The sequence below is a fragment of the Sardina pilchardus genome, chromosome 5, assembly GCF_963854185.1.
Source record: "Sardina pilchardus chromosome 5, fSarPil1.1, whole genome shotgun sequence".
NCBI lineage: Eukaryota > Metazoa > Chordata > Actinopteri > Clupeiformes > Clupeidae > Sardina > Sardina pilchardus.
This window is the reverse complement of record NC_084998.1, coordinates 24,892,796-24,905,722: the sequence shown is the minus strand read 5'-3', so window position 1 is coordinate 24,905,722 and position 12,927 is coordinate 24,892,796. Positions and strand designations below refer to the sequence as shown.

The window sequence follows — 12,927 nt, the reverse complement described above, 5'->3', positions numbered from 1 at the left end:
CAGCATATCCAGTGGCGTGACAAATAAATTTACTTTTCATGGCAAAAACATACAGTATACCTGCCTCGGCCTTTGGTCTTCATAACATTCTTAACTGCACAAAACACAGCTAGACTGTGCTTATGAGAACTAAACTCCAAAGTAAAATGATTATTGATTAACACTCTGCACTTCTGAGTAGCCTACAACAAATGTGAAGTAAGAAAATGAGTAAACATGGGTTTTCAAAAATGTCACAATTTATTTTTGTATGAATGATGCATGTTATCTGATCAACTCTTTTAATACCCTAATAATTCCCCCCTAATGAAATAAGTGGAATACTGAAATGCCACTCTGTGCGGTCACCAGTCATTAGATGTCATTTCCTCAGTACCAATCCACCTCCGTTGAGAATCCTCGTCATTCAGGACATCAAAGACATTTTGCATTGGCTCATATGACTCCCTCAAGTTTTCCAGTACTGACAGTGAAATTGTACCGCCACTTCTCCTGTACAAAACAATTTACAGTATAGAGTGATGTTAGAGAAATGATTGAAACATGCATTTCTACATTGCCAAAAGTATTGGGTCACTTGTCTTTACTCACATATGAACTTCCCATTCTTAAAGCAACACTAAAGCACTTTTCCTCTGTGGCACACATCCTATTTGTTTATCCAGCAAATAACGATGTCCACAGAAAAGGCAGAGTATGTTGCATGATTTTATGAAAGTATGATGTATTGCGACACCGAAGCAAGTCAAATTTGTAATTTTGACTTTGACCATCAAACTACAGATCCGCTACCCGATCTGATAAACTTACATAGTGCAGTTATAGCCGGAGGAGGGCCGCGAAGCAAATACAGAAGTACTGTTCACCCTGTTACAAGTTGATGAACCACTGAAATGATTTTGGAAACATTATTTCAATCAACAAAAAACTCTTTAGTGTTGCTTTAACCCACAGGGCCGACGTCATACGACGTCGGTCCACCCATATAACTTCAAATCTTCTGGGAAGGCTTCCCACAAGGTTTAGGAGTGTGTTTATGAGACTTTTTTTTTACCATCTTCCAGAAGCGCATTTATGAGGTCATACACTGATGTTGGATGAGGAGACTGTCTCTCAGTCTCCACTCTAATTCATCCCAAAGGTGTTCTATTGGGTTGAGGTCAGGACTCTGTGCAGGCCAGTCAAGTTCATCTACACCAAAGCATGGAATCGTCTAAAATCTCTCGGTTCACAGGAACTTAGGGGCCAAGCCCAGCTCGGGATGATCCCTTCCTATTCCAACATGACTGTGCACCAGTGCACAAAGCAAGGTCCATAAAGATGGATGACAGAGTTTGGTGTAGATGAACCTGACTGGCCTGCATAGAGTTCTGACCTCAACCCAACATGACACCTTTGGGATGAAATAGAGCTGAGACAAGAACTGAGAGTCTCCTCGTCTAACATCAGTGTGTGACCTCACAAATGCGCCTCTGGAAGAATGGTCATCTTCCCATAAACACACTCCTAAACCTATGGATTAAGAATGGGATGTCACTTAAATTAATATGCAAGTCAAGGCAGATGACCAAATACTTTTGGCAATATAGGCCCAGGCCCAATCCCAATTTGAGGACTAAGGACTGAAGACTCACATACTTAATTGATCTCAGGTGCTAAGTGAGTGAGTGTGTGAGGCCACATGGGCTCAGAGAGGTATTTGGGATTGGGACAGCACTTCACAAGATCACATATATGTACCTTGGTGATGTTTACTAACAAAGACGTTGCTAACATTTACACCATGCACGTCTGTGTCGTGCTGTTGATTACCTTTGTCATTTCCAGATTTTCCTATGATCTCTGCGGTTAACGTCACAACACTTTGAACTGTGGGTAAATCACTTAGGTTAAAGGAACACTTCACCGTTTTTTCATATCAAACTATGTTATTCCCTTATAAGACGAGTTGAAACTGAAAGTGCAAGAGTGAGGATATTACTGGACCGAGTCTAGGTGCTCCCAATTGTTATTCCGCCACACAATATACTGTAGTTATTCCTCTTACCTGCTTAGAAATGCACCATGTTTTATTTTGTCTCACCATACTTGGTCGTGTGACTACTCGTGTAACTGTATTTTGATAGGGAAAACATGGAGGTGTTTGGTCGCTTCTAACTTCATCTCTGTTTGGATCCTAATGAATGAACTGGGCTAGCTAAGTGCTATCAAAGTAATGTCGCGCGCCAGAGCCAGTAAGTGCACGCATTGAAATGTGAGAGGTATGTATCAACTCGTCTTAGTTAAGGGAATAACATAGTTTAATATGAAAAAAATGGGGAAGTGTTCCTTTAAGCCATGAGAACATATGTGGCAAAGTACAGCCATGCTCTGCTTGTGTAAACACAACAGGAAGGTCTCATGCATAACTCATCTGAGTCTGGTGTGAACCATTTTGTGTTGTATCATGCTCTCTCTTTGCAAATATAATAGCCTACAATTGATTGTCATTTGGGATCACTGGGAGACATGGACTCACCATTCCAATTCCTCAAGAGAGGCATTCCAGGTATCTTCCGTTTCAATGAATTCAATCCAGTAGTTACGTCGAAAAGCCTAACCATCAAACACAATATTTTAGGAAAGATTCATCTTATGATGTATAGCCACTTATTTTTTTATGGCCGTTTTCCTGAATAAGGATAAGGACCAGGCATAGTCTGATACTGCAGAAGACCTTCAACGAAGATCTCCACTGAGGTTTTAGCCTGGGCTTAATCCAACCTGTCAAATTATTACATTTTACAGCCTGAAAATCACATTGTCTGGTAAGCAATGTTTGGGCATTAGTATAATGAAGCACATTATTCATAGGCAGCACAAACTTTAGGGTGGAAGACAAAACAAATTTCATTACATTACATTACATTACATTTGGCAGACGCTTTTTAGCTAAAGCGACTTACAACATGGTGACATTTTAAGCCTTTTAAGGCAGTTCTCACAACAGTTCTATAAGAAGAGTGCAATAAGAATAAGTGCATCAGTGAGTGCTGTTTTTAACCAATCAAGTGGCAGTTATAGTCAGGTGGTAAGTCAAGGATCAGCAAGACTAGTTGTAGATAGTGCTTTGTTTGTTTTCTGTATGACTGAACCTGTGGGGTAAATTGTATGTTTCTCATTGAATTACTGTTTCAGTATAACTTACAGTACTGTACGTATTAAAAATCTAGTTGCCATCCTTTACCTTAGGAATGTTAAGATAACCCCTGTGTTAGGCTAAACCCCCTCTGTGGCAATTGGAGATGATGGTGACCTCTTGGCACACAAACACAAACATGGTTTAGGTTGAGGAGTTCTTGTAAACATTCTTATCTCTGTTAAGTGCCAGGTGGTTAAAGACTCATTGATGAACTGCGCTTCACCCACAGTTGTGTGGGCTTGTTACTTTGACTTTCATGTGAGTAACATGCTCTCGGTATCGTGAATAAAGCTGCAGTTTCACACCAGTTGTCTTGGAATAATTATGACCACAAACCATCAAAATCTTTTATGGCATTCTCATTGATTTTCTACACGCCCCTAGTTTTTTTTTTTTGGGGGGGGGGGGGGGGGGGGGGGGGAGTGCAAAAAGAGGCAGTATGAACTTGTTTTGAATCATACTAAGAATCTGCCTGTCTTCCACCCTACAACGTTTGGGCAGGCTAGGAATAATGTTTTTCAAGATATTACAGTTTTTTACGATTGTTTACACACTAAAATATTTTTTTTCACACAATTAGCAAAATTTTACTACAAGGAGCAAAACACCTCCACAGATTTGCACAACATTACACACAATGTCTGCTTCACCCTTTTTGCAAAACATTACACACAGTGATTTGTAAAACTCTACACACATTTCCAAACCTTAGACACAGATAAGGATTGTGAGGTTACTTCCTTGTCATTACAAAGCCCCGGATTGCCAATGACTACACTAATGAACGAATTGGATAATCACATCCACCAGGTGTGTAAGCACACGTGAAAAATTGAAAACGCAGCACTCAGGTGTGCTATACAGTCTTGTTGCTTTTGCAGTTGCTCTTCAGAGTCACAGTGTATGTACTTTATGCAGTATTTTTTGTTTGTCTACAGATTGTATTTGTTCAATTGATTTCATTGTTGGTTGATTACTGTAACTGATTATGGTTAGAAATACTGTAAGTATTGAAAGAAATACTTGAAATATTCAGTCTACAGCAGTCTTCAGTGTTGTACAGTGCAAGTGCAAGTTTATATACCTATTTATGTACACTTTCCCTATGTCGAACTAATCATGAAGAATGTTGTGGGTTTGTCACTATTTTTTGGACATCTAAATGATCCCTTACATAACAATGTCTGGGCAAAAATCTAGCACATGCTATTTCCTAATTTTTCTTTTTACAAATGTGTTTTGCATTTATCACTGCAGTGTGAAACTGGCTGCAATAGTGTCTGATCATTGAGGACTGTGTTTGTTAAATGACAACTAATAGCATTTTTACAAATATGTGTATATGTTTTGACTGAAGTGTGCATGTTTTGACTGAAGTGTGTATGTTTTGACTGAAGTGTTTCATTTTGCAAATAATCTAGGAATTATGCAAACTGAGTGTGGCGTTTGGATAGCTGTGCTTAAATTTTGTTAAAAAGAACTCTGTTTTAAAAATTGTGTGTAAGCAATTGAAAAAAACTGTAAGGCCCAAACATGGCCTCCAAGATAAGGTACTTCTGAAAGTGAAAAAATGATACAAAATGAATATAACTGAACTGGGGTGCATTTCTAGAAAGCATAATACCCCGTAATATCCCACCCCCTAGCTGTCACAACCTACCTGTGTGGACATTTTTCTAATCAAACCTTAAAATGATTAAGGCCATAATGGCCTTGTCATTGCCCAAATCTTAAACCTAACTCCAAGCAAATAAAACTGTTAACTCAAAGTGTAACTGACCAAAGGATGTTTAAAAAAAAAAAAAAAAAAAATCTTAGTTCTTCCCATGGTAATTAAGAAGCGGCCCTGGACTTACACCCATCCCCCTCCACTTTAGGTTTCAACTCCATGCTTCAAACTCTCGTAGTGGCTACATCTCAAAAACTTCCTTAGCTTTTTTTCTCTCTCCCTTGTTATACTCCTTTTGACTCCTGGTCCGTTCAACACTTCACCCAATTCTGCTTCAAGCCGGTTTTCTGACAGTCAGGTGATTTACCCTGCCATGACCTCCCAGACAGGATATTCAGACATCTCTGAGCACTCGGTATGTGTTCTTTTGTGGTTTTTCTCATGTAGGCTTTGCAAACAGTCTACCCTCATATGGTTACATGAGCATTTTGCTCTGCATCTTGTCCTTACACAGTCACCTGTACCTAAGCATGATTATATATGACCCTGCAAGGCGAAATCAGTCGATTTGCGCACAATAGTATTTTGAGAAAATCCACAATAAACAAACTTTTTGTTGTATGGTAATTGAACAAGTCACGTTCGGGGGGGTCTGCAAATCCAAGAACGATAGGTCAGACTTCAATGGTTGCGATGGATGTTAGCCAAATATGCTTTCTAGAAACGCACCCCAGTTCAGTTATACTGTAATGTAATGAGAAGGTGGAATGGCTTCTACTGCAGAGTAATACATATAGGCCTTATCCTGGAAGGTTATCACACATTCTAACCAATATACAGTAGAGATGTAATTCCCTTTAACAGAGGCCTACACACACTGTCTACACAAAAAACTGTTTAAACAGTCAGCCTAAGTGGATTGTCTAAATAGTGTAATGTGTCGACCAATGGTTAAATTGTCTTACAAATCAGAAAAGGGGAAAAATGTTGTCTTGCAGTTCATTGCATTGACAATAAGAACAAAAACAATGTTAAACATCATAACATACCATTCGGACGTATGGATACATGTGCCAGAGCGGCATGTTGGGGTTGCTGATGATGATTGGATCCACTCCTTCTTCTATATTTTCTAGGGCTGTAGTGTTAGTTAGATAGTTAGCTAGATGCATCACATCCCGCTTCGCATCAGATCACATTGCACAACAGTTGGAGACATCACATTAAGAAGAATTCAGACATGAAGTGACATGTACATGAAAAACACACAACATAGATTTTGAGACAACAAAGGCTCTACACATAATATACACTGTAAGTTGACTCTAATATACATAGGCTGACAAGAAACAAACATTCTACACAAGATAACATTCTTATTTCAGGGGGAAAACTTTCAAAATGAGTGGGACCCCTGAAAAAATAGGTTATTATGTAGGTTTTTGCATTTTTGGTATCCTTAGGACATCTAGTGAACATTTCTGGATGATAACATTAAATTTAGACAGCGGCAAATTTTTATTGCTATATTTCTGAAAATGGGCACCAAAAGAGTCGGATGGAAAATAAGAATAGCATATCTCCACACCTAATGTAGCCTGGTCATACTGTACCTAACCCTCGTACTAATATCGTACAGAGGGTCTGGGCATACTCCATTCAGAACCAATTTCAGGCAGGAGGCGTGAACTCTGTTGAAGTTTGAAACGATTGGGCCTGATTTAACCCAATCGCTAACGTTTGGACGTGACTACAACGCGCATATGCTCGACATCATCGTTAACACCCGCCTACCCCCACCCCCCATTCGCTGATTGTTCAGGATGGAATGCATCCTGAGAAATCGAGTCCAGTAGGATCAGACCCAGACGTACAGTAATGCTGTAGAGAAATGAAAATTGAGCGGAAGCTGACGGAGGGCTATGCCAGGCTACACCTAATGGGTCAATTGATGGTTTTGCATCTTTTCATATATGTTACATGTAATGCACATGTACTGGTCAATAGATACCCAATATCTCAGCAGACCCCATTTGAATTTCAGGTGACCCCACATGGGGTCCCGAACCCCAAGGTTGGGAAAAGATGGCCTATACCCTCTATATGCACATATTGTATACAGTAGGTGAGATAGACAGCTGATATACAGTATATTGGCCTGTAATATGTAATAGGGAAAACTAATTAAACAGCCTAAATTACATATGGCTCATGGCATCCCCCAAAACTACCACGGAGAAATGCAAACACTGTTTTTCATTTCTGCGCATGACCCAATGCAACCTTGACCTTTGACCCCACAACCTTGAGTAACTAGTCAGTTCACCAGGCTCTTATACTTGTATCCAAAAACCTTAGGCCCATACCTAACACCCTGCCAAAAATCAAAAACTTTTCCAGAAGTGCCCAATCGTCATGATTTTTCACATATTCCTCCCCAGCTACTATAGTGAGTAAGCAAAATACGTTTGAATGGAGATCCTTCAAACAGCTCTGGAGATATTTTCATGTGCTAATACTAGCCTTGCTAACACCTATGAGATGTGGTCTGGGAACCAAAAGTACATTTTCTCAGATTTGAGGCATGGTTTAAGAATGGCCAGATCCATAAATTCAATGCTAAGGATGTCTATCAAATGTGTCTGTGTGTAGCTCATAGGCTAGCCAGTTGTATCAATTAGCCACATAACATAAATGTCCATGTATTCACTTTTATTTTCTTGTAACTCCTGTAAGCATGCCTGGAATCATTGGGGCCTAAGAAAGATCTGTTTTGTTCTCCTGACTTGTTTTTCACCAAAGTGTCCTTGTGTGCGGTATGCATTTGCCATGTAGACAAGGGCATGATGATTTGCGTCTAACATCTGTGACACGCATAGAGGCCTCCCTGTGAGTTTGATTCCCTAGAGGCACCGAGGCGCCAGGAGAGGCCCTCGGAACTGGGGGACAGCTCCTGAGTTGTGGTTGCATTGGGATACGACCTTGTAGATGCTGCATGCCAATCGTATGGATGTCATAATTTCTGAACTGAATAAGAAGGGTGTCTTTTCTCTGTATTGTCAGACTGCGTTGGGTTGCCCTAGCGTGTAAGTCTCCGGTGCCGTTAATAAAGCTCTCTGAAAGAATCCTGACTGACTGAAGACTCTGCCTGAAAACTCTTCTGACAAATCCTGAAACTTAGTACCACAATACCTAACACCCTGCCAAAAATCAAAAACTTTTCCAGAAGTGCGCAATCGTCATGATTTTTCACATATTCCTCCCCAGCTATTATAGTGAGTAAGAATGAAGATCCTTCAAACAGCTCTGGAGTAATTTTCATGTGCTAATACTAGCCTTGCTAACACCTATGAGATGTGGTCTGGGAACCAAAAGTACATTTTCTCAGATTTGAGGCATGGTTTAAGAATGGCCAGATCCATAAATTCAATGCTAAGGATGTCTATCAAATGTGTCTGTGTGTAGCTCATAGGCTAGCCAGTTGTATCAATTAGCCTATAACAGGTGACATATGTAGAGCAAAAGACTTAAAAATATTATTTGATAAATTAACCTCACATTTTGAAGTAGTGGTAGGTGTGTAGACTTGAACAAAACCTGGCGCAGCGCAGACTCCCCAAAGTAGGCTACTCTGATGAAGGCCTAGTGACGAAACGTCAGTGAACTAGTCAAATAAAAGTGGTGATTCTAAAGTAGCAGTGTTGCGCTTTTTCCCCGTACTTCTCTTATAATAATGCTAACAATTTTTTTTTTTTTCAGTCGGCCCAAAAGGTACCCACCAGGAAAATGCCCAGTATGCCAGCTGGCCAGTCCAGCCCTGCCATCACCTTGACCATTGCAATATTAACTTGACCCCCAACCTCTTCATTCACCTCAGAAATGAACTCAGCATCCCAGAAAACCTATGAACTGATTTAATGGCAAAACCATCAAAATGACTCATGGTGCGGAGATACAGTACATTTGCTATTCTTGTTTTTCATTCAACTTTTTTGGCAGCCATTTTGGAAATATGTCACCGCCTACATTTAATGTTATCATCCAGAAATGTTGACTAGATGTCCTAAGGATACAAAAAATGCAAAAAACTCAATAACTTATTTTTATTTTATTTTTTTTAAGTATATTTTTTGGGCTTTTATGCCTTTAATGATAGGACAGTAGAGAGAGACAGGAAGTGAGTGGGAGAGAGTGTCGGGGTGGGATCCGGAAAGGACCACGGGGCGGGAATCGAACCCGGGTCGCCGGTGTACGGTGCAGGTGCCCCAGCCAGTCGCGCCACGGCTGGGGCCCTCAATAACTTATTTTTAATGGATTTCCTGCTGACTACACACATTTTTAGAATGCTCTTACCTTCACTGCGTGCCCACATATGTGCCCTGTGAAGATATTTAGTAATGATCTTAGAATTGTGATATTTGCGGAAATAATCAAAAGCACGGATGATCACTCCATTCCGCCCCTTCCGTTTCCTATCAGACATAAATGAAGGTGAAGTTAGTCGACATAGGTCTACTGCAGGGCTGTTCAATTCATTACCCAGTGGGCCAGACAGGTAAACCGCTGGGTCTTCCAGGGTCACCCAAAATATGCTGATTCAAAAACCGATAACCGATATATCGTAGCATAATATGGTTTGATAAATTGGACAGCCCTGATTTTTTCCTTTTCTACAGTGTGAAAAATTAAGTAAATCCAATCAAATAAATTATTTTTTTTCAGTGTAATGAAAGGTTCTTTATATACAGCAATTTAAATACAATATAATAGAATGAAATAGGTTTTTGTTCTGTGATAACCACATTGCCAATACACTGTGCACCACCTTCACTACCCTCGAAGCAAATTAGATTTGCTGCCGCTAGGGGCATCTAGATTTCTAGGCTACTTGGCCTACTACTTCACATCAATACGAAAATAGAACATCCTTGACACATCTGCATGTAAGCACCCAAGTAGATACATCACACAGGCATTCATAATTGTAATTATTTAACATTAGATGCACTGTTGTTTTTATGTTTGTAATGAACAGCTTATAGGCTGTAACTACTCCTACATCAGTCATGCCAGTTCTGTGAGACTGTCTACTGTCCAGCAGGCTAATGTTTCGCTGTGTCACCTAAGCAAGCAGGCGTTTGCAAGAAGGAGGTCGAGTAAGAAAAAGAGGAAATGTGGAGGCTTAGCATAGCCGTGGCTTAGATTTTGACGCAGCACAGACTAAACCACACGTTGCTTTATCCACTTTTGAAATTTCAGAAATATAGGCTAGTTTATCAACCTTTTATAAGAGTTTATCCACCTGTCAAAAGAGGTTATTCTCCAATTGCAACTTTTTTATATTACAAAATGTAGGAGACCGGGTATAGTTGTAACACAGGGATAGTTGTAACATCACCATTTCCACAGAACAGGAATAAGATATTGGACATATGATCACCCCAGCACATGCACCACTCCACCACTATCCCACATGGTGATTTGTAAGCCTATAATGTCACCCATTCTAATCTAGCAAAGGAAAAGGTGATTTTGATATAAGAAAGTTATTTTTTTTACCACGGCTATATTTTTCTTAGTACTTTTACCATTGAAGATACTATCACATGCCTCATATTATATTAAACTAGTCTCTGAGGCAAAACAAGATGCATTTCATCCAAGCATAAAGCACTTGATACAGCAAGATACATATGGCTGTCAGGGATCGGTATAGGTTGTAACACTCCACATGCATTCAAATTAGTACAATTGCTAGATTTAAAAAAAAAAATACAGAATGCTTTAGTATTGGGGGGTGGGGGTTGACCTGTCCTACACCTCACTTGGAAACTACATCCTCTCCCTTCCAGATGGCTTAAAATGATTTATGTATAATTTTTAATCATCATATAATGTAATTTCTCTGCCATTGTTTTTATAGCTTAGCTGTACAGTAGCTTATCAACTCTTGCACATCTGTAGTACAAGTTTTGTGCAATGTTGTATACTATCCAGTCAAATTGACACAGAGAAACACACAGAGACTCACAAACACACCCCTACACACACACAAAAACACACACACATGACCACATATAGGCTAAGGCTACTTTGGTTATGGTCATTCAAAGAGAAACAAAATAAAACTGTTTTCTTGTGTTCATAGACCTATTTCAATGCCCCAAACATGTTTTTTTAAACATATTGCATGGTTTGGCCTCTCTTTTTTCTGTCTTTTATCTCACTGCTAGGGTGGGTTGTAACAAAGGGTCACCTTGTATATTGCATCAAATTACAAGGTCTGTAATTTTCTTGCAGAAATTGCGCATGGCGCAGAATTCATAGTTTAGACTACCCACTTCTTTTTTACCACTACATCCCTGCTCCTAGGCATAGGCTAATAATAATACAAAACATTGCCTACATATCCCCGTCCAACGAGCATGTTCGTAAACAACGAACGATTTTAAGATGAATCGCAGAAAACCCTCGTTTGTGTCCAGTACGTGTATCTATTCGCTATTGGTCTTCTGCAAAGCAAGTTTCAGTTTCATTTCCCCGACACCAAGATTATTTAGGCTATATTAACGACATTGTTTAGCTTGGAAAAAGCTTGGCTCACTTTTTCGTGTCCCATTTTTTTCCGTTATTAATAAGCCCGACGTGGTTATCTTGTTTAGGTTGGAAGAGGAGACGTGTAAATGTGGCTCACTTTTTCGTCGAACTTTTTTGACAGTTGGTGCTTTAAAAAAAGTCTTTAGAGAAAAATAGGCTACATTTTTACCTTGCTTCGTCTTGTCTTCCCGTGTAGGGTAAACCCCTAATGATGTAAATGGTCCTATTCCTCCGATTGCGTTTATTTCGGTACATCATTAGGAATAAGCTCCAGTTCCAGCTGTTTTTCTGCTCTCAATTTTGCTCAAGTTGCGCTTCACCGAATGGGCGTGGCATATTGGTGTTTCGATGCTCTATCCACTTGTCAGTCCCGGGGAAGTGAAGTAGGCTAAGCCAAACTAGGCCTATGTTTCCTTTTACTTCTTATTCTTTTTTTTTATCTGTTTAAAATAACTCATGTCGACTTGTGCATGTGACATTGTAGCCTAACAAATGCATTTCATCTTACCATGTGTTAGAATAATATGATTTATATCTGTACCACTCTAATATGATTTATATCTGTAGGCTACCACTCTGTACCACTCTGGGCCCATAACCCAGGTGGCAACAATGTATGCACTGGCCCCATTGGCCAGCAACTGATAACAGAGAAGGATAAAACCTTCTCTGTGACTGTGAGCTGGAGGAACGCCTTCCCCAGCAGCCCATTGCGATTGCTGTACTCTGTCTTACTACCAGTAAACCGTCTTTCTTAACACAATCCTTGTGTCCGTCTCACTCCCTAAAAATTTACTGTAAAATTTACAGTAACTTACTGGCAACAATTGGCCAGTAAGTTACTGTGAATACCTTTTACAGTAAAGGTACTGTATTTCCATTTACAGTATTTATATATTCACTGTAAAATGAAAAACAATTAAATACTGTGATTTCAGTCGTATTTACAGTAACTTACTGGCCAATTGTTGCCAGTAAGTTACTGTGAAAACCTTTTACAGTAAAGGTGCTGTATTTCCATTTACAGTAACTTACTGGCCAATTGTTGCCAGTAAGTTACTGTGAATACCTTTTACAGTTAAGGCACTGTATTTCCATTTACAGTAACTTACTGGCCAATTGTTGCCAGTAAGTTACTGTGAAAACCTTTTACAGTAAAGGTACTGTATTTCCATTTACGGTAACTTACTGGCCAATTGTTGCCAGTAAGTTACTGTGAATACTTTTCACAGTAAAGGTCCCGCATTTTCATTTACAGTATTTTATGTATTTGCTGTAAAGTGAAAAACAATTGATTTTAAATTAAGATTTTTTTTTTTTAGTTGTATTTACAGTATTGGTTGTTTTCCTGTAGAATCTAGGTCAGTTAAATACTGTGAATTCAATTGAACTTACATTAGCAATCATTAATAGAATAACTCATATTCCAAAATATTTCAGTTAACTGCAGACAATAAAACAATTTTAACTTTTGTTATTT

The 12,927-nt window shown here is 39.3% G+C and overlaps 1 protein-coding gene across 1 annotated transcript; it reads right to left on the bottom strand.

Annotated features, from left to right (window-relative positions):
• Positions 1-228: 228 nt before the first annotated feature.
• On the bottom strand, positions 229-11,756 carry LOC134079611 (NEDD4-binding protein 2-like 2). Its single transcript, XM_062535706.1, has 5 exons — positions 11,617-11,756; positions 9,204-9,322; positions 5,900-5,988; positions 2,519-2,595; positions 229-492 (listed from the first exon to the last, which is right to left on the bottom strand). The coding sequence occupies exons 1-5, from the start codon at positions 11,703-11,705 to the stop codon at positions 345-347; spliced, it is 522 nt and encodes a 173-aa protein (XP_062391690.1). The 5' UTR covers positions 11,706-11,756; the 3' UTR covers positions 229-344.
• Between the last annotated feature and the right edge of the window lie 1,171 nt (positions 11,757-12,927).